The sequence below is a fragment of the Balaenoptera acutorostrata genome, chromosome 2, assembly GCF_949987535.1.
Source record: "Balaenoptera acutorostrata chromosome 2, mBalAcu1.1, whole genome shotgun sequence".
Lineage (NCBI taxonomy): Eukaryota > Metazoa > Chordata > Mammalia > Artiodactyla > Balaenopteridae > Balaenoptera > Balaenoptera acutorostrata.
Genome location: NC_080065.1, coordinates 183,067,860 through 183,094,235, shown reverse-complemented (window position 1 = coordinate 183,094,235; position 26,376 = coordinate 183,067,860). Strand labels below are relative to the sequence as shown.

The window sequence follows — 26,376 nt, the reverse complement described above, 5'->3', positions numbered from 1 at the left end:
TCCGCCGGAAACGGGGTGGGACGAAGAAGAAGGAGGAGCCGCCTTCTCATCCTCCGTACCCGGCCTCTTCTCCCCAAGGCGCATGCGCCTCGCGCTGACGCCTCAGTCGCCATATTAACTGCTGGCAAAGAGCAGCCAGCTTCCTACTGTGCTGGGGATGTGGAGAGTGGCGGGAAAAGGGCTGTCCAGTGACCCGGCCTGGAAACTAGGGGACTGCCCACGTGAGAGTTCTCTAGTCACCTCCGAAATGAGGGGCGCAAGCGATCGGTTCCCTCTTTCCCCTTTTTACAAATGAGTAAACTGATACTCCCCTTCCCCGCACCCCACCCCTCACAGGACAGGGCCTGAGAGAAGGCACCCAGGACTTATGCTTCGAGTCCAAGGTTCTTTCCCCTGCACATTTCATAAGTTTCTAAATTTACAAATGCAGGATACCTGTGCATGTGTGCGGGGGCCGCAGGGGGTGGCAATTTGGGGCCTCACTAGGGAGGGTCACGGACGCCACTCTAAGTTATCTGAACATTATCCAGGTGGATGATTATCAGTCAGCAGGACAGGTCCTGACTTCACCAAGAGGCTGGGGAAACTGCTCACACTCACTGGGGCTGGAGGCCTTGAGGACTCATTTAAGAAATGTATTGTTTACTGGGGAGACGCTGGAGAACACAGGCAGCACCCTGTGACGGGGCAATGGTGACTTAGTGTGAGTGGGTTGTAATGAGGGCACTGGGCAATGAAGGAGCTCAGAGGAGGCGCCTGACCCAGCCTGGGGGCAACCAGCAAGGCTTCCTGGAGGAGGGGATGTTGCAGCAAAGATCTGAACAGTGAGTACGATTGTGGTGGGGAGAATCAGCCAGTTGGGGGGTGACAGGAGGTACAGAAAGAGGGCTCCTGGCATAGGGACCGCAAGTACAAAGGCTGAGAAGAGAGGAAAAGGGTGGCTCATTCCAGAAACTGAAATCCGTCCAGCCATGGTCGGGAAGAACATCGGTGTCTTCCCACCAGAGCCCCTTGGCCAACAGACAGCCCTGCTGCCAGCCTGTCTCCTCCCTCTGCTCATCCCCGGCCCCCTGGGGCAGCTGCCCGCTCAGAGCTGATCAGGTGTCAGAGCTGAGAGCTGGGAGCTGCTGGTGCGAGCTGGTGGCCCAGCTGGGAGCAGGTAACCAGAGCTGGCAGTGGACACAGTGGCCTGGTGCTGGAGTCACTGGAGCTGCAGGAGGTAGGAGGGGACCGAGTTAAGGGAGGCCTGGGATGGAGGCTCCCCTTAGGGCCTCAGGCTCCTTGCCCCTGATCCCTGGCATGTGGGAGAAAGGAAAGGCTGGTGTGTGTCCCAGCTATGCTGAGGCACGCTGACACCCACACACACACTCATTCATGCGTGCACCTCCCACTTCCCAGCCTTTGCGCTGTCTAGGGTACATACCCTCTTTTTCTGCCGCTGCAGCTCAATATCCTGCCCAGCCATCAGGCCCTGTTCATATATCATCACCTCTTCCAGGAAGCAGCTCCCTAGATGAGGGTACTTCCCCCTCCCCCAGCCTGCGGATTCCCTCCTGCCCAGGCAACCTGCGGACTCCTCTCTTGGGTGTCAGTTACACCCTGCTCTGGGTGTGATTGAGTCCGTTAGACAGGAGTAAAGAAAAAGGGTGGGGTGGGTGGTGAGTGAATGGGTACATTGATTGAATGGGGTAAATTGAAGGGGTGAATGAAAGGATGGGCAGTAGATGGATGGACGGGTGGATGAACAAGTGGATGGATGGGTGGGTGGGTTTTGGATGGATGCGTGGTAAGTAGATGGGTCAGTGGATGGTGGATGAAGGATGGGTGGGTGGATAGTTGACGGAGATAGGTGGTTGGATGAGTGGTTGTGTGGGTGGATGGGATGGTGGGTGGGATGGTGGGTGGGTGATGGATGAAGGATGGTTGAAGGGTGTGTGGAGAACCATGAGAAGATGAGTTGGGTGGATGAGTGGGTGGGTGGTGGCCAGTGGGTGATTGGATGGATGAGTGGATGGTGGGTGGATGGTGGATAGAGCACTGTTGAAGGGTACGTCGAGGACCATGAGAACATAAGTTGGGTGGATGGTGGACAGTGGGTGGATGTAGAAGTGCTTGGGTGGGAGGATGGATGCACAGGTGAGTGGATGGGTGGAAAGATGATTTGGAGAATTCATGGGCAGGTGAGCAGGTGAAAGGACAGGTGAAGGATATGTCTTAACAGAAATCCCACTCAGACATAGGAAGGAATTCCTAGCCAGACACCTAGCAAAATGCCCCCTTGAGATCCCTGCCTGACCTCTATACCTGCACATGCACGAAACTCAAAACAGGCTAAGCTGGACAGACATGCATGCACACACATACCTTGTGCTCACACGTGCACACACATGCATGCAGCCATCACCCCAGACCTCTGCCCACCTTGGGTGACTTGCCTCTATGCTCTCACTCACACAGGAGCCAGGCTGGTGTAAGGGGACTTAGCTGCAAGAATTTTCTCTCTGACTTTCCAAGAAACATGCCTCTGTGCTAAGACACCTCGGCTCTGGGCCTGGCCCCCCAGGAGCCCCTAACTATTCAAGAAAACAGAACCAGTCCAGACACTTCCAGCCTCTGGAGCCAGGGGTGGGGCAGAGGAAGAGCTGGGGGAACCCAATTTGAGGAGTTAGAGTTCTGCCTACTAGTAAGAGGCAAAGCTGATCAGAACACCATGGGATTTTGGAACTGGGCTGTGAAGGATGAATAGGAGTTCACCAGAGAAGGAAAAAAAAAAAGGCATCCCAGGTAGAAGTAACTGCACAGATAAAAGCTTGAAACCAGAAAAAGCCTGATCTACTTGGGCAACAGGGAATACTGGTGGGATACATTTATTGAGCACCTACTGTTTGCCAGGCTCTATGCTAGGGACCTCACAGGAAACTGGCCACAAGTTGGTTAGGAGGGGATTATTTCCTGCATTTTATGGAAGAGGGATGTAAAACACAGAGAGGGCAAGTGACCTGCTGAAGGACACACAGAAGTTAGAAGATGGGATAGGTCCATGTCCTGCTCTAGGGGCTGGGATGGCCAGGGGGGAGGAGGAAGTGGTACTTTTGAGGAGTGGGAGGCGGACGACTCTCCTGCCCACCAGGATTGATGTCCCTTACCCCCTGGCCTTCTGTAGGTGGCCTGGGGAGAGGAGAAACACCTGACACTGGCCATGAAGACCCTCCGGGCACGATTTAAGAAGACAGAGGTGAGTCTGAGGCCACTGAGATGCCCAATGTCCCCCAACTTCAGGCTCCTGTCCCCCAGGACCTGGCTGAAGATCCACTGGGCCCTTGGACTGCTGTCCTCCGTCTGTCATCAGATTCTTTTGGCAGCTTCCGTATGACCAAGCCCCTTCCTGTTCAAAACTCTTCTATGGTTCCCCACCATCCACAGGTTCAAGTTTACCCTTTTAGCCTCTGGCCACCTCCCCTCCCTTTCCTCTCTACTGCCCCCTGCTGCCCTGATCTCCACATTACTTCCTGTTCAAGCTTTTCAGCCACCATGCCTTTGTCCAGGCTGTTCCCTCCACCTGCAATTCTCTTCCCTGTACTACTATGCATCGGATCCTCCCCATCCCTCACAATTTGGCTCCAAGAACACTTCTTCCGGAAGATCTCTATTCCCAGCTACAGTGACCACTTGCTTTTCTGGGGCCTCACTTTCTCAGGGACCCTGATTTCTTGCTTTTGAGTATTTATTCAGCAAATATTTGTATTGGGTGCTGTTCTAGGCACAGAGGACACAGCAGTCAACAGGGCAGACCGAAATCCCTGCCCTTGTGGAGCTGACAGCTGTGTTGGTGAGATGGATGCTGAACAAGATAAATAAGTGAAAGGCATATTTTGTACCAGGGAGACAAAGAAAGCAAAGAAAGGGAATTTAAAGCATCTGGGGCAGGGGAGATGGTTGCAGTTTTAAAGCAGGTTGTCCGGAAAGGCCTCACCAAGAAGCTGATATTAGAGCAAAGATCAGAAGGGAAAGGAGGAGGAAATCATGTGTGTTTTGCAGGAATTGCATTCCAGGCAGAGGGAACAGCCAGTGCAAAGACCCTGAGGTGGGGTCTTGCTGGCTTCTCTTGCAGCTATATTTTGGGCTGTGAACTTCCAGAGACTGTGCTCCTTCCTCATTCATTACCCACTCCCTCCCGGCCCCGCTAGTCCCTGCCAGTGTGCAGGCTGGTCCAGGGCACAGAGTCACAGAAGCTAAGTGAGCATTCAGATGTAGAGTCTGGCAGCCAGCCTTCCTGAGCACTGGCCTCTGTCAGGCTAAACTTCCCAATTACAGCACAAAGAAACCAGGGTCCAGAGAGGTTAACTCACCTCTCCTGGTCACAGAGTAAAGTGGCAACAGGGAGATTCAAACCCACACGTGTCTGACTTTAGAGCCCTTGGTCTTTCTCCCATGACAGGGCCTTCCCATCCGGAAGGCCCAAGGCAATCAGGGAGGCTACCTGGAGGAGGTGGTGCTGGAGCGGAGCCTGGAAGGACGGGGAAGATTTAGACAAGTGAAGGCACACAGGGAGGCGGATGGGGACCAGTGTGAGCAAAGGTCTGGAGGCTGGGCAGAGCCTGGTTGATACAGGGACATAATGGGATGATGAAGAGGTTCTTTTGGCTGGAGCAGAGAATGTGAGGGGGAGCAGAGGCCCGAGAGGGCCCAGCCTGAGGAGTCCTTGAATGTCAAAAACGGGGCAGAGGAACAAGCCTGGTTTTATTTTTTAATTTAAAAAATTTTTTGGGGGGCTTCCCTGGTGGCGCAGTGGTTGAGAATCTGCCTGCTAATGCAGGGGACACGGGTTCGAGCCCTGGCCTGGGAAGATCCCACATGCCGCAGAGCGGCTGGGCCCGTGAGCCACAACTGCTGAGCCTGCGCGTCTGGAGCCTGTGCTCCGCAACGAGAGAGGCCCGCGCATCGCGATGAAGAGTGGCCCCCGCTTGCCACAACTGGAGAAAGCCCTCGCACAGAAACGAAGACCCAACACAGCCAAAATCAATCAATCAATCAATCAATCAAACATACGCATCTGATTCAAGATCCTCATAAAAAAAAAAAAAAAAAAAATTTTTTTGGCCGTGCTGCACGGCATGTAGGATCTTAGTTCCCCAGCCAGGGATCGAACCCGTGGCCGCTGCTGTGGAAGAGCAGAGTCTTAACCACAGGACCGCCAGGGAAGTCCCAAGCCTGGTTTTAAAGTCAGGTGGCTCTAGGTTCGAATCCTTCCTCTGTCCCTGACTAGCTCGGTGACTTTGCGTATATCTCCGCCATTCTCTGGCCTTCCAAAGTTTTCCCAACTGATTTTTATTTTATTTTATTTTTATTTTATTTATTTATTTATTTATTTTGGCTGTGCTGCGCGGCTTGTGGGATCTTAGTTCCCCGACCAGGGATCGAACCCATGCCCCCTGCAGTGGAGCTCAGAGTCCTAACCACTGGACCGCCAGGGAATTACCCCCTCAAAATGATTTTTAAATGTATTTTTATTATTTATCAATTTTAACATTCCTTTCATTTTGTTTATTTTAACGTTTAAAATTTACATTTAATGTCGTTGAACTCATTTTTATTTCATCCCATTTTTGTTTTTATTTATTTGTTTTCAAACACTACCAGGAGATTTCCATGTGCTTTGCAGATGTCAGCTCCTTTAACCCTCATAACAATCATGTAGGGTAGGAGCTTTTATCTCCACTTTATAAATGAGTAAACGATGCCCAGAGAGGTTAAGGAACTTGCCCAATGTCACACAGCTAGGAAGTGAGATGCCTGCCTTCCCCCCCCCCTCCCGGGCTGTGTTACTAGGAACACCTGTGTTACTAGGGCTGTGTTATTGGGCCTTGGTTGGGGGGAAAGTGCACTGATTGAAGTGAGAGGGAAGGAGAGGGAGAGGGGGAGGGAGAGAGAAAGAAAGAGAGAGAGAGAGGGCACCAGAGCAAGGAATAAATTGTTTGTTAATCCCTACAAAACGTGGCATGGGGTAAGCTTCATTCACTGCAGAACGATCCTAAAATTTTCATCCCGTTTGAAATCGATTCCTAGTTAGTGTTCGCATTTCCTGCTAAAAATTCCCGAGAAGTTGTAGCCAGTGGTAAACCAAACCATACGATTGTTGAATTTCAAAAGCAGAGTCCTGTTGAAATCCAATCCTTCAAAACGTTTGTGCCTCTAAAAAAAACAAAAACAAAAAAACACCTAATTTGGGACGTGGGTGTGTTTTGATAGGTGCCTGGCACAGAGTCAAGATGAGGAGGGCGGGAATAGAGGGGCGTTAAAACCTCAGCCGGGGTGTGAGGGTCTCTGGGTATGTCAGGGAGGGCGGGGGCAGCGAGCAGAGCCCGCCTGGGCTGGAGCGGGCGCGGCAGATGGGAGGCCTGGGGGAGGAAAGAGAGGAGAAGCTGGTCCTCCATTCCCCCCCCAAAACCACCCCCCACCCCCGTCAGTCCCTCTACCTGCCAGGCTCCAGTTTCTCTGCCAAATGCAGGAGTCAGGTTCAGCTTTTGTTCGGCTGCCCCGCGGGAAGAAAGCAAACACCCGCGACTGCAGTGGTCCGCCTCCACCTCCGTCTCCATCTCTCCGGACCTTCCGTTTCCCATTCTCAGCACACAACCTGCCCGGCGTGCCCTCCCCGCTCCTTTCTGCTTCTCTCATGATACAGCCTGCTCTGCCAGGTCCCAGCAGAGCGCCCTACTTGCTCTGAGCCTTCTCGCCCCCTCTCTGGGCCTCAGTTTTTCCATCCATAAGATGGGAGGGACTTCCCTGGCGGTCCAGTGGTTAAGACTCTGTGCTTCCAATGCAGGGAGCACGGGTTTGGTCCCTTGTTCGGGGAACTAAGATGCCACATGCCACGCGATGCCGCCAAAAAAAAAAAAAGATGTGAGTTAACTGGAGCCGGGAGCCTAGTTTTTGGATTCCCATCAACCTCCTGCCCTTATTTCAGGTTTTAGAAAAATCCTACAAGGAAGAAGATTGCGGATTTGTAGAAAATTTTAGAGATTTGTAGACTCCCGGTGCCTCAACACTTTTTGGAAAATCTGTCTGTCTGTCTCTCCCTCACTTTTATTCCCAGAGTCACTGTTTCTTTTTCTTTTTCTTTTTCTATTTTTCAGTTTGAACAAAGTAGTTTATTGCTATTAGATCAACACAGGCACTAGGAGATTGACTGAATTTTGTAGCTTGTAGTTTATTATTAGGATGCCCTGAAAAGTACTCTTGAAATGAACAAATGTACATATAGATATATATTAGATATGTGACCTTATTTTAAATGAGTCACTATTTCTTTAATTCATTCAACAAACATTTATTCAGCACCTACTGTGGGCTGGAGATCAGGGCCTGCTTCGCAGACACACACACACACACCCTGCCACTCAGAAGGGCCCCATGTTTGGTTTCATACTCATTTCTCCCCATCTTGAAATTCTTCATAATTTTTCAACAAGGGGCCCTGCATTTTCATTTTGCACCGGGTCCTTCAAAATCTATACCCGGTACCTGCTGGGGATCCAGCCGCAGTGACTAAGGGGGACAAAAATTCCTGCCTGTGCAGAGGTGACATTCTGTGAAGAAATCAAGAGGAAACAATATTTTCAGAAAGGTACACAGGATGACGTCAGGTAGTGATAAGAACGATGAAGGAAAAATAACCCCCCACTAAGGGGTCAGAGTGACAAGGGGTGATCAGAGAAGGGCTCTCTGAAGAGGTGTCTTCCAGTGCAAAAGACAGTAAAGTAATCAGCGTTGTGGGCGGTGGAGGAAGGAGGGCATTCCGGGTGGAGGACACAGCAAGGGCAAAGGCCCGGAGGTGGGCAGAGCTGTCTGAGGACCAGAAAGGAGACTACTGTGTCAGGATGTCACGGACCAGGGAAAAGGTAGAGGGAGATGAGTTCAGAGAGTTGACAAGGAGGATTGTTTAGAGCAAAGCTAGGCACATTTTTCCTGTAAAGGGCCAGAAAGTAAAAAAATTTTTTTTTTTTTTTTTTTTTTTTTTTTTTTTGCCACGCCACACAGCTTGTGGGATCTTAGTTCCCTGAGCAGGGATTGAACCCCGGCCCTCAGCAGTGAAAGCATGGAGTCCTAACCATTGGACCACTGGGGAATTCCCATAGGCCATTTGAAAATGAATGGGCATAGCCCCATCCCAATAACACTTGTTTTATGGACACTGAAATGTGAATTTCATATAATTTTCATGTGTCAGGAAGTATTACTCTTCTTTTGATTTTTTTTTTTTCCCTGACCACTTACAAGTGTAAAAACCATTCTTAGCTCTTGAGCTGGACCAAACCAGGTGGGGGTGGGCTGGGCTGGGATTTGCCACCCCCCCCCAGCCCTGGGGACCTCAGTTGGCAGTTGGACCCCTTGCCATAGAACCTCCTGGGCTCTGTGAGCAGTTAGCATTTGATGCCGAGCAAAGTCGCTGGAGGCTTCTGAGCAGAAGAGAGAAATGCTCTGATGCAGGCTTTAGGAAGCTGGTGGACCAGGGAGGGGAACAGAAGCAGGGAGGCCTGGGAGGAGGTGACCTCCAGATAGAATTGTGATGGGGCTGAACCACGGGTGAGAAGGGGTCCCTGGACATAGTTTACAGCTGGTGGGGTTGGCTGCTGGATTGGGTGTGGGGTGAGAGAGGAGTGAGATGACGCTAAGTCTTGGCCTAAGCCCCCACCGGGACAGCGACGCCCTTGGCCCACTGCGGGGGGCTTCTGAGCTTGTCTAGCATCCAGAAGGACAGGCCGAGGGCAGTTGGAAATCCGAGGCCTGAGCTGGGAGATCCATTTCAGTCTCCTCTCTGGACAAGCCTGAGAGGGTCACACCACCCCCCCTCGGTGTAAGAGGAGAGAGGAGCCCTTAACACCCTCCTTCCAACTCCCCAATTGCTTATCAGCAGACTCTCCATTTACCTGCCCCCACCCCTCCCTCCATCTGCCTAAAGGTGTCTAAGAATAATCACGGACAACAGCAGTGATCCTGCCCCGAGGTACACTGGGTGATCCCTGGGACATTTACGGTTGTCACATGGAGGGGGGTGTGTTTCTGGACCAGGGGTGCTGCTCAACACCCCACAGAGTCCAGGATGGCCCCACCCCAGGGAATGACCAGGCTGAAGTGTCAGCAGTGCCTCTGGGTGGAGGAACCCGGCTCTGTAGTGTTCGTTCCATTATCTATCCCACTGTTAAAGAATTGAGGCCCAGAGAGGGAGAATGGCTGGCCCCGGGTCATACAGCAACTATACAATGGCCAAGCTGGGTTCAAAGCCCCAGTGCCTGTCAGCAGTCATTGCTCTTAAATTTGGGCTCCTGAAGGCCTGTCTCCTCACACATCCCTTCTCTCTCCTGTAATCCCAATCTTGTCCCTTCTCCTGGTCCCTTCTTGAATTTGCATCCACAACACAGTGGACTATCCTGACTTTTGGAACCGTTTGTGGCTCTCCTGACACCCCACACTCCCGGTTTCCCCCTCCTTCCCAAGACTCCCTCCTCCAGCCCCTATGCTAGCACCTCTCCTCCTCTGCCCCACCCTTAAGTATGCACACCCTCACCCCACCCCACCCCATGCCCCAGGTCCTGGACCAGGGCAGAGGCTACCACACTGGTCCAGGAGAGCAATTTATTTCATGATTTCTCCCAAACATGATCTTGTTCCTGCCACTCCCCAACTCCTGCCCATTCTTCAAGTTTCAGCTCAGATGTCCCTTCTTCCAGGAAGTCCTCCCTGACTCCCCAGATGATATCAAGAGCCCTCTCTGAGCTCCCAGCTCACCTGGGCTTCCCTCATAATAGCCCTGATCACCTTGGTTCATAAATCCACGGGTGTGTCTGTCTCCCCAGGGACCTCAGAGATAGCAGGGACATCTGTCTTTGTCACCACTGAGTCCCAATGCCCAGTGCAGTGCCAGGCACCCTGTAGCACGGGTGGACTGAATGAATGAAATACACATGGCTCAGAGGGCTTGGCCTTGTGAGTCACACATTAACTGAGCAAACATTCACCAACTGCCCACCCCACCCTGGCCTCTGCCAGGGAGGCCTCAGTGGGACCCTGCTCTCAAGGGGCTCCTAGTCTGAGAAAACCAGCAGAACACAGACCCTCCCAGCCCCTTGGAGTTAGAGCCAAAGGCTGTGTCCTCTCTGTCTTTCAGTGGTTTATCTGAGCACCTACTATGTCCTGCGTCCCTAGGATTCAGTATTAGATATGCACACAGCCCAACCGCATCTTTCTTTGAATCCGTGGTTATGGCGCGCTATGTTCCAGGCCCCATATATAGCATCTCGTTTAGTCCTCTCAGTAACCCTCTGCAGTAGGTACTGTTTAATATGAAACCCATTTCCCGGATGAGGAAAGTGAAGTCCAAAGCAAGTAAGTATCTGGGCCGATCTTATAGATGGTAAATGCGGGTTTGTGGAGGGCAGGGGGCGTGGCGGGGAGGGGATGCCCTGGATTCAAATTCAGGTTTGTCAGACTGCAGAGCCCCACTGGTGGATGATGAATGAATGAATGAGTGAGTGAATGAATGAGTGAGGGAGAGCCTGGATAGCCCAGCGGCAGTGGAACCAGACCGGGAGTCACCTGAGACCACCCCCCTATCCCACACTCCCCCTCTTCCCCCCCCTCCCCAGAGAGGCGGAGACGAACGCAGGCGGGTCCATGCAGATCCTGGGAGCCTGGCCCTCTTTGCCTCAGCCTCCCGGTGGCAAGAAGGTCAGGTCGGGCCACCGCGGTGCCCCTCCCCCAGAGCCCAGCCCCCTTCCCTGGCACTCCCCACCACCCGTAGGGGAGCGGCCGGGAGGGGAGCAGCAGGCGGGGCGCGCGGGCGAGGGTTGGCGCGGGGCTTGGCGGGACTGCGCGGGCCGGGCGGCCGAGCCCCGGCATCGCGGGCCCTTTCCTCTGGTCACCTCCCGGAGCCCGGTCGCCCGGCCGCCCGGCGCCCTGGACATCATGAAGCAGCTGTGCCTTTGCGCCGCCGCCTCCTTTGCGGTAGGGCCGGGGGAAGGGGCGGGGGAGCGGGGCGGGCGCGGGCCCTTCCTCCCCTCCCCGTCCCGCCCCTCCCCGTCCCCTGACCGCGCAGAGCCTAGACCCTCCACCCCGAGACCCGCGAAGGATGATCAGGGAGGAGGGAGGGGGCGGGACAGAGACTGGGGGGGATGGATGGTACATTTGGGGGGACAGTTTTGAGGACAGATGGGGACACAGGAGAATTTAGAGGGACAGTTTTGGGGAACAGTTTTGCATGGGATCATTTGTGGGGACAATTCGGGTGCTGTTTTGGGTGATCTTTTTTGGGAAAAGATATTGACATTTGGAGGACAATTTTGGAGGACATCTGAAAGATTTTAGGGGAGGACAATTTGGGGACAGATGATGGGGTCATTGGGATGATTTTGGAGAACATGTCAGGAATTTGGGGAAGACATTTTGGAATGCATTTCAGATCTTGGGACATTTGAGAGACAATTGTGGCATCTCAGAGGCAGTCAAAGGATAGATGGCAGAGGATGGTGCTGAGAGACATTGAAGCAACCTTTTTAGGGGTTCCTTTGGGAAGACTTCAGAGGGTAGTTCAGAAAGGGATATGGTGAGGTGATACTGGAAAGGTGGCTTTCACTAAGGGATGAGCTGGGGACCTAGGTTTGGGGGACAACTTTTTGGAAAGATGCTGGGGGCTGATCTGGGGATGGTTTAATGGTACGATGGTGGAAGTGGTGTATGACAGCTGGGGCGATGGACCTGGGGGCAGATGCTGGGGACCCAGGCTTGAGGGATGCTGTCTCAGGCCCCCACCCAGGACCACTCCCCCCGGCAGCTGCGGCTCAGCCCCACTGACCTTGGTTCCTGCCCACCCTGCGGCCCCTGCCCCATCCCGAAGCCGGCAGCCAGAGGCAGGCGCCAGGCAAGTGCCCAGGCCGGGCGGTGAGAGCCCGGAGCCCCTGCTGGGGGAGCGGGGAGGGGCAGTGGCCGCCAGTCCCATGTTCCCCTGGGTGTGCCCCGCAGAGCCAGGACTGGGGCAAAAGTGACGAGCGGCTGCTGCAGGCCGTGGAGAACAATGATGCCGCACGGGTGGCCTCCCTCATTGCCCGCAAGGGGCTGGTGCCCACGAAGCTGGACCCCGAGGGCAAGTCCGCGTGAGTGCCCACGTCCTGGGGGTGTGATGGCTGAGGGGTGGCCACCCTGCAGCTGACCCCTGACCTCTGGCCTCCAGATTCCACCTGGCGGCCATGAGGGGTGCAGCCAGCTGTCTAGAGGTGATGCTGACACATGGCGCCAACGTTATGAGCACGGATGGGGCAGGTACTACCCGCCGGGCCCTGGGGGAGGGAAGAGGAACTCAGACCAGGTGCCCAGCCTGAGGGTCCAGCCAGGCCCTGCTTCATGGCCTCCGTGTCCTGGTGAAAAAGGGGGGTTCTCTTCAGTGCCCCCAGGGAGGCACAGGGGCGAGTCAGGCTGTGGTACCCAAGGATGGAGACCATGGCCAGTAGCAAGCCGAGTGAGTCAGCTTGTGGATCGGGGAGAGCTGGGACTCAGGTAGTGGTTGAGTCAGAGGAAGTAATGGAAACAGAGGAGCATCTGAGCTTGAGGAACATCTGGGGGCGTGAGAATAACAAGTACAGTTTTTTGGAGGGGAGTATTTGAGATGCATGGAGTAGCTGGGCTTTAGAGTTAGCTGGAGCTCTGGGAGTAGCTGAGACAAAAGGAGAATCTAGGTGTGTGACCTAACTAGGGCCCTGAGGGATAACTGCGATAGAAGGCATGGCCAGAGGGAGTAGTTGGGACTCAGGGAATAGCTAGGCAGGGGGCATAGCCACATCTGAAGCTTCAGGGCAACAAGTATAGGAGCCAGGATGTATGGGTACTGGGGATTTGTAGAGTATCAAAGAAAGCGGCATAGCTGGCACTTTGGTGTAGTTGAGCTTATAGAGTAGCTGGAGACCTGGGGAGTAGCTGGGGACCTGGGGAATAGCTGAGGACCTGGGGAGTAGCTGGTGACTTGGGGAGTAGCTGGGGACCGGGAGAGTAGCTGAGGACCTGGGGAGTAGCTGGCGACCTGGGGAGTAGCTGGGGACCTGGGGAGTAGCTGGCGACCTGGGGAGTAGCTGGCGACCTGGGGAGTAGCTGGGGACAGTAGTGCTTGAGGAGTGGATGGATGTGGAGTGTAGCTGGGATGAGATTGTCTGGGACACCTACTAGCTGAGGCTTGGAGAGTCTCTGGCCCCAGGGAGTAGCACGGTTTTGAGAAGTACTTGGGTTTGGGGACTTGTTAGAGTCATCACAAGTAGTTGACACAGGTTTGGGGGGGCAACTGGAAGTTCCCTGAGTATCTGAAGCTCTAGTACATTCTCTCTCCCTTTCAGGTTACAGTGCCCTCCACCTGGCCGCCAAGTATGGGCACCCTCAGTGCTTGAAGCAACTACTGCAGGTCATGTCCTTTCCTGCCTCAGATACTTCCCAACCCCAGATACTCCCTTGCCCTGACTACTCCTGAGTTCCAGGAATTCACTGAACCCCCAGTTACCCCTGAATCCTTCGTATTCCTTGGCCCCTTTTACTCCTGAGTCCCAGCTACTCCTTGGACAAGCAGATACTCCCTGAGTGTCCAGCTACTTCCCACACCCAAGTTATACTCCCAATACCAGCTATTTCCTGAGCCCAGCTTCTCCCCAAACCCCCGGCTGCCCCTGGGCTCCCAGCTAATCCCTCTTTCTCACCAATTTTCATAAAAGCCAAGAGAGTCATTTGGGGGCCTGTGAGAAGTGGGTTCCACAGAGCAGGTGAGTGGGAGGGGAGAAGGGGGGAGGCAAGGAGCCTGAAATACAGCAGAGCCCAAGGAGGGGCAGTTCCTAGAGAAATTAGGCAACAGGGATGGCTCCTAAACAGGGATGGCTCCACCTCCAATGACACGCCCCTCCCCCCCAGGCATCCTGCGTGGTGGATACTGTGGACAGTAGTGGGTGGACGGCCCTGCATCACGCAGGTGGGTGCAGCCTGGCCTCGCCCTGGCCACCATGGCCCAGAGGGTGCTAGGCTTGGGAATTATTCTACCTCGGGCTCTGGGGACCTGCCTAGGACATTCCACCTCCTTCCTCACGGGGCCGCTACTGTGTGCCAGGCACTGGGCTCTGCATTATCCTCAGTGACCCTTTGAGCCATGGACGATGACCTTGGGACAGACAAGGGAATTGAGGCTTATCAGCAAGAAAGTGGGGAGGATCCAGGCCGTCTGACCCCGAAGCACAGCCTACTGTATGCTGGGCCTGGGTGAGGACGATCAGAGGGTGACCAGAGTATAATTTGCTTCAAGGAACTCCTAGGGAATCTCAGGAAGGCCAAAGGTCCAGGCAGCCTTCATAGTCATCAAATCCAAATTCCTTTCCCGAGGGAGGGAAGGGACCCACCCACCTGAGCCAGGGCCCAGCCCAACGTCTGTCCACCGTGTCCATGACATTCGGGAATGTCTTTCACTTGATGACTCAAGAAACGTCTATCCTCTTGGGAGCGTGAAATACATTTGCTTTGGAGTTTTACTCACTGTTGAAACATTCCCTGCAGTTGGAGTACACTGCCACCTAGTGGTGGCAAAGCCTTTGATCACGTTATGGAAGCTCCATGGTTTTTCTCTTTCAATAAATATTTATTGAGTACCTACTGTGTGCCAGGCTGGGTTCTAAGCAATGGAATTACCACAGCAAACAAAACCCCATAAGTCCTTGGGCACACAGCAGGTAATCATATAGAGTTTGATGATTTTTTTTAGCTTTTTTTCTGATTTTATCTTTTTGGCCATGCCGCACAGCACGTGGGATCTTAGTTCCCTCACCAGGGATCAAACCCGCGTCCCCTGCAGTGGAATTGCGGAGTCTTAACCACTGGACCACCAGAGAAGTCCAAGAGTTTAATGGTTTTCCAGCAACACTTCCTTGCACAAAGCCCTTCCTTCCCTCTTTGAGGTTCTGGACATAACACACCTTGTCCTACTTCCTTGATGACCAAGTCCTTCCAAGCTCCTCCCTGCCTCAGGGTCCATGCCCATGCAATGACCTCTACCCTCCCCCTTTCACCATCAAAACTCAAGCTCAGATCAAACCCCAAGAAGCCTGCCCAACCTCAGCGGAGGTCTGATCTCTCTAGTAAATATTAACACTCTGTGTATGAGGGTTTGGTATATAGTCGGTACACAATAAATGCTGGTTGAATCAAAAGGGGTTAAATACATGAAAATCAGTGAAACGTTCCACCCTAAGAGGGACCCACAGTGGAATGTGGAAAGAGCTTGGGACTGGGAATTAGAAGACCTGGGTCCTCATCCTGGCTCTTTCTCTGACCCCCCTGGGTGACCATGGGCCTGGCTGGGCCTCAGTTTCTTCATCTGTAAAATAGGAGTCATATCTTTGTCACTGATCTTCTGGGGGAGGTGGGAGTTTCTCATGAAATAAAGGATAAGAATCACACTCAGGCAGAAGGCCCCCAGAAAATATCAAAGCCATGCCCTTCCTACCCACCCTTCTCTCTTTTTTCCAGCGGCTGGCGGCTGCATCTCCTGCTCAGAAATGCTCTGCTCCTTCAAGGCACGTCTGAATCCCCGAGATCGGGTGAGTCTGTGGGATCTTGTGGGGAAAGATACTGCATTTGAGGGACCCTCTGAAAAGTATGAAGATTTGGAGGGAAGCCTGGGGGCCGTCATAGGCTTCCCCACCTCCCAGAGTCATTCTCTCATGCCTTGTCTCATCCCTCTCCCAACCCCCTCCCCCAGCTGGGTACAACACCCCTCATCATAGCAGCTCAGATGTGTCACACAGATCTGTGCCGCCTTCTCCTGCAGCAAGGGGCTGCTGCAAATGACCAGGACCTTCAGGGCAGGTGAGCCTCTCCCCTCTCAGCCAGTCCATTGTGTGCTGTGTGACTTAGGCAAGTCTCTTAACCTCTCTGGGTGTGGGATCTAGTTGTCCTCCTCCCCCTCCCCAGCCTGGGCGTTGAGGAGGGTGTGGTGGTTTGAAAATGTCCTCACCCCCTCAGTAGCCTCTTCTTCTGGTAGGACGGCCCTGATGCTGGCCTGTGAGGGAGCCAGCCCCGAAACAGTGGAGGTGCTGCTGCAGGGTGGGGCCCAGCCGGGCATCACTGATGCGCTGGGCCAGGACGCTGCTCACTACGGCGCCCTGGCAGGGGACAAACTCATCCTACACCTCCTGCAGGAGGCCGCCCAGCGCCCCTCACCACCCAGCGGTATGCAAACCCCACCTCTGAACAGTTTTGAGCACCCTCCTCCATCTTCTAGGTAATTTCTTGTCACCCCTTTCTCTCCCTCCCTACCGTGGATAGTTTCAAGGTACCCCTATTTGTATTATAGGAGGTTTCATTGCTCCCGTCACACTACTCAGGACAGTTTTGAGGAACCCCAGAGCTTTTAGAAATAGCCTAGGGGTCAACTCTGTTTTCCTGGGTCATCTATATTCTTGGATCTTTACCTTTCCTAAGAATTGGCCCTTCCACTTGCCCCATCCTGGAGATGCCACTGTTCTCTCTTTTTGAGAGTTTCAAGGCCCCTCCTATTAGTATTCTGTCAAAATGGTTGATCCCTACCTTAAAAGTCCTGATTCTGGGGGGAATTGGGAGCCCCCTCAAGTCCCCTGGGCTCACTAATGCCCTTCCTAGGGCTAGGAATGGAATCCCTAGAACAGTGCCTGACCCTGCTTCCCTCTCTCCCCTGCCCTCCCAGAGGATGATTCAGGCGAGGCATCGTCTCAGGTATGGATCCCTAAGCAGCGAACAAGTCCCTCTCCCTGTGCACACACTACCTTCCCCCTTGCCCCAAGCTCCCTGGGAAGAGAAGGAAGAGACGGACCCTTGACTCAGGGTTAATACCTGGAAGGACCTGTTTGGGAAGAATGCTACCTTCAGGGTATACTGCCACCAAGTGGGAGCAGCACCCACAGCATAACGCCCAAGACTCAGTGAGAACAGTGGGGGGATGGGGCCAAATCATGGGGCTAGGGTGGGATGGCAGAGGGAACTGAGATGGATGAGGGCTGGTGAAGTCAGTGAAGGAGTCAGGTCTGGCCTCTTTCTCTCTTCCGGCGCTACAGCGTCTCAGCTCCATAGGGAAAGAATTGTAAACAGTTGGGTCTAGCTGGGGAAAGTACCAGGGCATGGAGAGGGGCAGAGGGTAAAACATAAGATTTAGAACTCTCAGGAGATGTGGTCTTGCCCCCTTTTATGCTGGGATAAGTGAGGACCAGTGAGAGGCAGGGACTCACTCGAGATCACGCAGGAAGTGAGGGCAGAGTTGGGGCTGGTGACAGAGAGTGGGTTGGCTGTGTTGGTTTATTTGGGTGGGAGGCTGGCATGTCCCCCATGTCCCCCCTGTCCCCCTCCCCCCAGAACTCTGTGTCCAGCCATGAAAAGCAAGGGGCCCCCAAGAAGCGGAAGGCACCTCAGCCCCCTGCCAATATCCCGATGCCGGTGAGGGATGCCCTGGCCTTGGGGGGAGGCGTGGAGGGCCTCCAGGCAGGATGGGGAGAAAGCTCTGGCTCAGGTATGGGAGGGTACAGTCCTTGGGCCTCATGTAAAGGTGGTGGGTTCCCGGGGTCGGGGGACAGGATGACCAAGACGCCTATGAGGAGATCGTGCGGCTGCGACAGGAGAGGGGCCGCCTACTGCAGAAGATCCGGGGCCTGGAGCAGCACCAGGAACGGAGGAAGCAGGAGGTGAGGGGCCTCAGAGACACGGGCCTCGGGCTAAGCCTGTGGCAGGTACCATTTTGGGGGTACCGTACCTCTCCTCCCTCTCCAGACACACGGGCCTCCTCGGTGTTCCTCCAACACGCCAGGCAGGGTGCTGCCCCCGGGCCTTTGCACGTGCTGTGGCCTCTGCCAGAAACACCTTCTCCCAGATGTCCCTATGACTCCCTCCCTCCCCTCCTTCAGGTCTTTGCTCAAAGACACCTCCCCTACCCAAATTATTTAAAATTGATACACCCCCACTCACGTCACAGTTCCCTTTATTTTTATTCAAAGCACTTACTGCTATTAGATGTACCATATATTTTATTCATATTCACCCATTCGACTGTAAGCCCACGAGGGCAGGCATGGTTGACAGTGCCTGGCTCACAGTAGATGCTTGATAAGTATTTATTGGATGGATGAATATTTGAGTGAGTGAGTGAATGAATAAATAAATGAATTAGTGGCCCTAAAGGGGGTCTGGCACAAAATAGGCCAGAGGACATCTGTGGTTGGGATGGAGGGCCACTGAGCAGGAGTTGGGCCAGGGAGGCCCCCCAGCCCAGATCCAAGCCCAGGCCCCTTTGTTCCGTCAGCTGCCAGAGGCGGAGGCCAGCTCCCTCCACAGCCTGGAGAGACAGGTAGGGTGGAAGGTGGGGGGAAGCTGGACTGCCAGCTGCCCAGTGTTTTCCCCCAGAGGCCCACTGAGCCCCCCACCCCCTCCCTGCAGGTGCAAGAGCTACAGCAGCTGCTGGCAGAGAAGCAGGAGGAGAAGGAGAGTCTAGGACGGGAGGTGGAAAGTTTGCAGAGCAGGCTGTCCCTGCTGGAGGTGGGCCCAGCGGGGAGCAGGGCAGGGGTGGGGCTTCTAGGGGTGGGGCCACCAGGGGTGGGGCCACCAGGGGGAAGGGCCTCTCTTCTGCTGCAGCTGCATGATCATCACACTAATACACATAGTCTCACACACATGCAAACACAGAACAGACAAACGTACAAACACAGGTACACATAATAGACACTTTTAAAAACACAGAATCACACATACTCACGTACATGCAGAGATGAACAACCACACATGTATATATGTGGTCTTACACATACAACAGGCAAACACACAACAAACACATCTGTGTGTGTATAATCACACATGCACAACAAATACTTGGGCACACACAGCAGATATTTCTCATTCAATCACAGACCTAGGCCACACACCCACAAATACATGTACACACACAAGTATTTCTCAAAATACATAATTACACAAACATAGATACATGTACACAACCATATTCACGCACATGCGCACATACACAAACACAGAACGGTCACGCACCACAGACTAAAATACAAGTGCAAAATCACACACAGTCACGGGGACTCACACAGGAGAGACCGGGGCCACTGTGCACACCCACACACGTGCACACACGCTCACCGCAGACCCACAGACCCTGAACCACTGTTGCAGGTACTCGCACACAGGCAGACAGCCATGGCCCCGCACAGAATTGCAGACACACCCTTTCAAGGACTCACTCCCATCCCTCTCTTGGTCCCCTGTGCCCAGGTGGCACGTACACCCCTAGTTGTTGGGGTTATGGTCACAAACTTGGGGGAGACACGGGGACTGGAGGGAGGGCAGGCCCCCGAGCCGGACCCTGGTCGCCCCCCCACCAGAATGAGAGGGAGAACACGAGCTATGACGTGGCCACCCTGCAGGACGAGGAGGGTGAGCTGCCCGACTTCCCAGGTGAGCTCCCACCTGCCCTCCCCCACCTGTCGCGTCTGGGGCCCCAGGAGTTGGAGCCTTGACCCACGGGCACAGAGAGAGGTTGCATCTGGGAGGGAGCTTGGCCCGCCCCATGAGTTATTCCACTCCCCAAAGCCTGCCTGCCCCAGGGGCCCTGACCCATGGCTCCAGACCCCCAGCTCCCACTCCTCGTGGCCAGGACCCTGGGGCCTGACTCTGTGTCCCCTGCCAGGGGCTGAGGCGCTGCTCTCCAAGCACCTAAGCCCATCGGCCCAGGAGCTCTTGGCCTCGCTGCAGGAGCAAGTGACCATGCTCACCAGACAGAACCAGGAGCTGATGGAGAAGGTCCAGGTGGGGAAACTGAGGCCCGGGAGGGTTGGGTGGGGACAGACCTGAGGACCTGAGGGGCTGTTCCCCGGGGGGTTGGGCGGGCACGTGGCTGAGTCTGTGGACAGGGAAAGTGGCATGGCTGCCCTGTGCCCCCCCCATGGCCACTTCAGCTCTTGCCCGGCTCCCCCACCCCCGCCAGATCCTGGAGCACTTCGAGAAGGACGAGATGGAGGCTGGCAGTCTGGCCGAGGTCATCCCTCTGGCGCTGTACGACTCTCTCCGGGCTGAGTTTGACCAGCTCCGCAGGCAGCATGCCAAGGCCCTGCAGGCGCTGGAGCAACAGGAAGCGCAGGAGGCCCCTGGAGAAGAGGAGGCAGCCCCCAGGGAGGGCAAAGGCCCGGGAGCCAAGACCACCAGAAACGGACCGGTGCAAACAGAGCTTAACGGCACTGCAGCTCCGGAAACCAGAGTTAATGGAGCCGAGAGCACAGATGAGGAGGCTGCAGGAGTAGAAACCATGGAAGCCAGAGCTTTGGAAGCAGCATCCGTGGTGGCTGAGGCCACGGAAACAAGACCCACGGATGCTGAGGCCACGGAAACGGAGGGTGTGGGAGCCGAGCGCTTGGATACAAAGGCCACAGGGGCTGAGGTCACAGAAACGAAAACTCTAGAAGAAGGAGGAAACCCAGAAACAAAGGCCACGGGAGCAGAGTCCACAAATATGAAAACAGAGGAACCAGAATGGAAGGCCAGTGGAACAGGTGCTGTGCCGGAAGAGCTCACAGGCACAGGGACCATGAAAACGGAGGCCGTGGGAGTGGAGGCCGCGACCCCGAGGGTCACCCCAGGCCCCGCCCTGCACCCCAGTGCTGCCGGGCTGGAGGCGGCCCACGGCAAGGCTGAGCCCGCGGAGGCCGAGGTTGGTGGGGCTGGCGGGGTCAGCAGCGGTGACACAGGCCAACTGCGGGCCGCCCTGGAGCAGGCCCGGGAGGACCTCCGAGACCGGGACTGCCGCCTCCGGGAGCTGGAAGCGGCCTCGGCCCGGCTGGACGAGGCCCAGGCCGGCCGGCTGTTGGCCGAGGAGGAGGCTCGGGGCCTGCGGGCAGAGCTGGCCCAGCGGGAGGAGTTGCGGCTGGAGCTGAGCCGGGAGCTGCAGGCCCTACGGGAGCAGCTGGCTATGGCCACAGCCGCCGGGGAGCAGCAGCGGGCCGCGGTCGTGAAGCTGGGCCAGGCGCGGGACGCGGCTGAGGCCCGGGCCGCCGAGCTGGCCGCGGCCTGCGAGGAGGCTCGGCGGGGCCTGGCAGAATTGCGTGAGGCGTCCGAGGGGCTCCGCCAGGCAGCGGTGCCGGCCTCGGAGCATCACCGGCTGCAGGAGGAGGCCCTGGAGTTGCGGGGCCGGGCGGCCAGCCTGGAGCAGGAGGTGGTGGCCACGGGCAAGGAGGCTGCCCGTCTGCGGGCAGAGCTGGAGCGCGAGCGTGTGGGCAGCGTGGCCCGCCTGGAGCACGAGCGCATCGTGGGTGCCCTGCAGGCCGACGTGGCCCGGCTGCAGGGGCAGCTGGAGGAGCTGGGGCGACGCCACGAGAAGACCAGCGCCGAGGTCTTCCAGGTGAGCGTGGCGGGATCCCCATCGGGCACAGCCGGTAGCCAGTTGGTGGTCTGTTCTGACCCCACAGCCATGCGATGTTTCGACCCCATCGGTTTCAATCCTGCAGAGACTTGACGCTGCGATATATCCAGGTGGACCTTTGACCCTGCAGCCATTCTGACCTCCTGGGTGTTTCAACTGGTATTTTCTTTTTAAAAACCTTTTGGCCATTTTGGTCCCATCATTTTTTCTAATGGTTAGCCCTTTTTGCCATCTTCCTTTTTATTTATTTATTTATTTATTTATTATTTTTGGCTGTGTTGGGTCTTTGTTGCTGCGGGCGGGCTTTCTCTAGTTGCGGCGAGCGGGGGCTACTCTTTGTTGTGGTGCGTAGGCTTCTCATTGCGGTGGCTTCTCTTGTTGCGGAGCACGGGCTCTAGGCACGTGGGCTCAGTAGCTGTGGCTCGTGGGCTCTAGAGCGCAGGCTCAGTTGTTGTGGTGCACAGGCTTAGCGGCTCCGCGGCATGTGGGATCTTCCCAGACCAGGGCTCGAACCTGTGTCCCCTGCATTGGCAGGTGGATTCTTAACCACTGTGCCACCGGGGAAGTCCCCGGCATGTGGGATCTTCGTTGCGGTGCACGGGCTCAGTAGTTGCGGTGCACGGGCTCTCTAGTTGTGGCATGTGGGCTCTAGAGCATGCGGGCTTAGTTGCCCTGCAGCATGTGGGATCTTAGTTCCCTGACCAGGGATCGAACCCACACCCCTTGCAGTGGAGGAAGGAGGATTCTAAACCACTGGACAACCAGGGAAGTCCTGAAGGTAGATCTTTTGACCCCATCTCTTTTCTTAAATACACACACACACACACACACACACATCCCGCAAAAAAACCTAGCAGCTGTTTTTAACAAATATGTGAATAAAAAGCCACATTTGTTAATTGTCATCAGGAAAGCATTTTTCTCTCCATGCCTCTGTTTACTCACCTGTATAATGGAGCTAATAATAGTTCTTAGTCCTCACATGAAAATTAAATGGTTTAATTTTACTTAGGACAGTGATGGTATAAGTGATTAATAATTGCAGCCAGGATTATTGTTCCAAGAACATGCTCTTCTAGTTTTTGTTTTTGTTTTTGGCTGCACTGCTTGCAGGGATCTTAGTTCCCCAACCAGGGATCTAACCTGTGCCCCCTGCAGTGGAAGCGTGGAGTCTTAACCACTGGGCCACCAGGGAAGCCCTATTTTCTAAATTTTACCTTCCTTCATGATCACTTCTTTTGTGGGTAAATTTGCAAGTCTGATTTGATTCAGACATAGTTTGTTTGTTTTTTTTAATTGTTAAGGTGTAGCGAGTCTGTACTAAGTGAACATCTAATTATTATCCATTTTCCCTGACCTATTATTTCTATGAAGGCCAATGATCCCCCCAGGATCAGTTTTTGCAAATCTAACACTGCTCTGATCTTGATATTTTTTGTGAAAATGCAGTCATCAATTTTGGGGCATTTGTTTGCTTTTCATCCAGACTCTTCTGTTTTTCCTTCATTTTGTAAGAAATCTACAAACCTTCACACCACTGGCAGAGAAAAGAACATTGGTTATATTGTAATAATAATGATAATAACGTTCATTATGTAATAATAATACTAACAAAAACAACAACATCACAAACTTGAAGATAGCACTTACTGTGTGCCAAGCACCATTCTAAGTGTGTTCCATGTATTTTCTCATTGTATCCTCACAATCACCCTGTGACGTGGAGGCTCTTATTATCCTCGTTTTACATATGAGCAAATTGAGACACAGAGAGCTTATGTCACTTGTCTAAGGACACACAGCTTGGCAGAGTCAGAATGTTCATCATGCCCAAAGAAATCCAGAACTTCCCTGAATCAAATTCCTTGAGGTCAAATGGGCTTGAATAGCCTCAGACCAAAGTAGAAGGGTCAGAATCTTTGGGGTCCAGGTATCTTTGGGGTCCAGACGTCCTCAGGGTCACACATGGGTTTGGGCCGCAGGTGCAGCGGGAGGCGCTATTCATGAAGAGTGAACGGCACGCGGCCGAGGCCCAGCTGGCCACTGCAGAGCAGCAGCTGCGGGGGCTACGTACCGAGGCCGAGCGGGCACGCCAGGCCCAGAGCCGTGCCCAGGAGGCCCTGGAGAGGGCCAAGGAGAAGGACAAAAAGGTGGGTCCCCTTTTCTTGTGCTCAGTCAAGGGGCCCCCCACTCGACAGAGGTTGGAGGGAATCTAAGAATGTCCCAACTGAAAGTGTCTTCGGAAATCAGCCCATTTTCCAGATGAGCAAACAGAGGCTCCAAGAGGCAAACTGAGTGTCTCGAAGTCACACAGCACCTCACTAGACAGTGGATGTGACCCCCAGAGCCCCAGGTGCTTTAGCACACACAGTCACCCGGCCCCAACCTGCTGTGTGACCCTGGGCAAGTCACTTGACCTCTCTGAGCCCCAGTTTCCACCTCTGTAAAATGAAGATAAAATTGTGGTAGGGATTATGGTTTATTTGTAGCAGGGTTCCTCCCCCTCGGCACTAGTGACATTTGGGGCTAGGTTATTCTTTGCGGGGGACCATCCCGGGCACTGTGGGGTGTGGAGCAGCATTCGTGGCCCCCTACCCACTCGATATCAGGAGCACCCCCAGTGGTGACAAACACAGATGTCCCCAGATATTGCCTGGCATCCCCGGGAGGCAGGATCACCCCTGGTTGAGAACCTCTGATCTATAGAAATAACAATAAAGCCCAGCATTTATTGAGTGCCTGCTGTTTGCTGTGGCACAGTTTAAACTTAATCACAGTAGCCTACCAAGGTGAGAAGTGTGATTCTCTTTAAAGATGAGGAAACTGAGATTCAGAGGGCTTAAGTCATCTTCCCAAGATCTCCAGCAGGGAAAGGGTAGAGAAGGACCCAAACCCTGGCCTGTCTGACCCAGCCCCACCAGGCCAGGCTGCTTTCGGCCCTCCTGTTCTGTCTGTCTCCGCTTTCACTTTCCGGGACTCCAAGATCCACAGGCTTTTTCTGTAAAGGGCCAGACGGTCAATGTTTTTGGCCTTACTTGGTTGGCCACGGCACTCAGCTCTGCCGCTGATGCAGGAGCTGTGGACGCCGTGACAATGAATGGGCTTGGCCGTGCGCCAATAAAATTTTACGTTTAGCCATGGAAATGTGAATTTGGTTTAATTTGCACGTTGTGAAATATCATTCTTCTTCTGACTTCTTCCCCCTCAACCACTTAACATGTGGAAACCATTCTTAGCCGATGGGCCGGACTCAGCCTGCAGGGCAGAGTTTGCTAACCTCTAGGACGCGACTTTCCCTCCAAGGCCTGTCCTTTGCCTGGAAAGGTCGCCTGCCCCCAGCCCCGACCTCAGGGTGCTAGCTGACCCTCCCCTGATCCCACTTCAGATCACAGAGCTCTCCAAGGAAGTCTTCAGTCTTAAGGAGGCACTGAAGGACCAGCCGGGAGCCCCAGGCTCCTCGGAGGTGGAGGCCCTTCGCGGCCAGGTGAAGGCTCTACGGGAGCAGCTGGAGGTGAGAGCCTCGCCCACCCGCCGGGCACAGGGGTCCCAGGAGGGTGACGGGCAGGCAGGAGGTTGGGCACATGGGCCAGGCGTGGGAGGAAAACAGTTCAGTATTTTAGCAAGCAGCACTGTCACGCCGGCACCTGCCGTCAAAATAGGGGCTCGGGGTGCAAAGGGGGCTTTCTGGCATATCTTGGAGGGGGTTCTGCTTTTCTGAGCGCCCTCCCCACACCCACAGGAAGCTTCCAGGGACCACAGTGCAGTGGTGGCCTTGTACAGGAGCCACCTCCTCTACGCCATTCAGGTGAGTCACCCTGGCTTTGGGTGCGCCACTGCTGCTCTCTGGGCCTCAGTGTCCCCATCTGTACAATGGGACGCTGGTCGAGGGAAGAGGTTCATGACCTCCGGGGCGGGGGGTCGGGGAGGGGGGTCGGGGAGGGGAATGGAGAAGCTGCGGGGTGGGTGTGGGGAACGCCCAGGCTCTCTCCGCTTCTCTCCACCTCCCGCCCCAGGGTCAGATGGATGAAGATGTACAGCGGATTCTGAGTCAGATCCTGCAGATGCAAAGACTCCAGGCCCAGGGCCGCTGAGATCAGAGCACTGCCCTCCGCCTTCCAGGCCCCGAGTCGGGGCTTCCAGACTCACGCACTGACCATCCGCACTTGGAGACCAGCCTGGGCTCCTTCCCAACGATCCCTCACTGCCTCCACGGCCCCACTGGTCCCTGCATGCGCTGGTCAGTCTAGACCCCGGCCCTGACCGTGTACCCTTCCCTGCGCCGGAGAATCTGTGAGTCCCCTCCCTCATGTCTGGTCTTATCATCAGACGCCACCCCAGGAATAAAAGCTCATGGAGCAGAGGATGAAAGCATCGTGTGGCCTGATTGCTGGGCTCCTACTGCAAAACGGGGAAGGGGCGGCCCAGAGCAGGGATTGGGGATTAGGGTGAGGAGAGCAAGGCAGGACTCAGTCCCCGAGATGTACACTATGTTACTATGTTACTGCAGTATCTTTTTTCTTTCTTTTTTTTTTTTTTGGCCACGCTACACAGCATCTTAATTCCCAGACCAGGGGATGAACCGCGCCTCCTGCCTTGGATGCGCGAAGTCCTGCCTTGGATGCGCGAAGTCGTAACCACTGGACTGCCAGGGAATTCCCCAGTTACTGCGATATTTCTAAAAGTCAGAATGGGTTCCCAAAAGTTCATGATGAACAAAACATGCAAATGTCAAATGAAGACAGAATCTGAGGCTGCACGACTTACCTCACTGTCCTCACCCTAAACCCGGCCCTGGTGGGAGTGTCCCACACCCTCCCACAGCCTCCTTGCCCCTGGGCCAACCCCCTGAAATCCCCTGGGGGTTCTTGGCTCTTTCCAGCTCGGCCAGGAAGGCAGCTCCGTGTCCAGCCTGTTCCCCAGGTTTCCTCAGC

General features: G+C 54.7%; 1 protein-coding gene across 6 annotated transcripts; it reads left to right on the top strand.

Moving 5' to 3' along the window:
• Positions 1-1,125: 1,125 nt before the first annotated feature.
• On the top strand, positions 1,126-26,342 carry ANKRD24 (ankyrin repeat domain 24). Of its 6 annotated transcripts, XM_057541683.1 has the most exons (23): positions 1,126-1,219; positions 3,164-3,235; positions 10,644-11,001; positions 11,828-11,914; positions 12,016-12,146; positions 12,224-12,312; positions 13,374-13,438; positions 13,936-13,993; positions 15,538-15,608; positions 15,770-15,876; positions 16,052-16,239; positions 16,733-16,761; positions 17,395-17,475; positions 17,613-17,720; positions 18,335-18,379; positions 18,469-18,567; positions 19,416-19,488; positions 19,721-19,839; positions 20,018-21,424; positions 23,428-23,595; positions 24,831-24,956; positions 25,185-25,250; positions 25,459-26,342. In XM_057541683.1, exons 3-23 carry the CDS (start codon positions 10,672-10,674, stop codon positions 25,534-25,536), a joined length of 3,525 nt encoding a protein of 1,174 aa, XP_057397666.1. In that variant the 5' UTR covers positions 1,126-1,219; positions 3,164-3,235; positions 10,644-10,671; the 3' UTR covers positions 25,537-26,342. The 6 variants fall into 6 exon arrangements, with proteins under 6 accessions (XP_057397666.1, XP_057397661.1, XP_057397662.1 ...); XM_057541678.1 differs by lacking the exon at positions 11,828-11,914; XM_057541679.1 differs by lacking the exons at positions 11,828-11,914; positions 17,395-17,475.
• Positions 26,343-26,376: the final 34 nt, after the last annotated feature.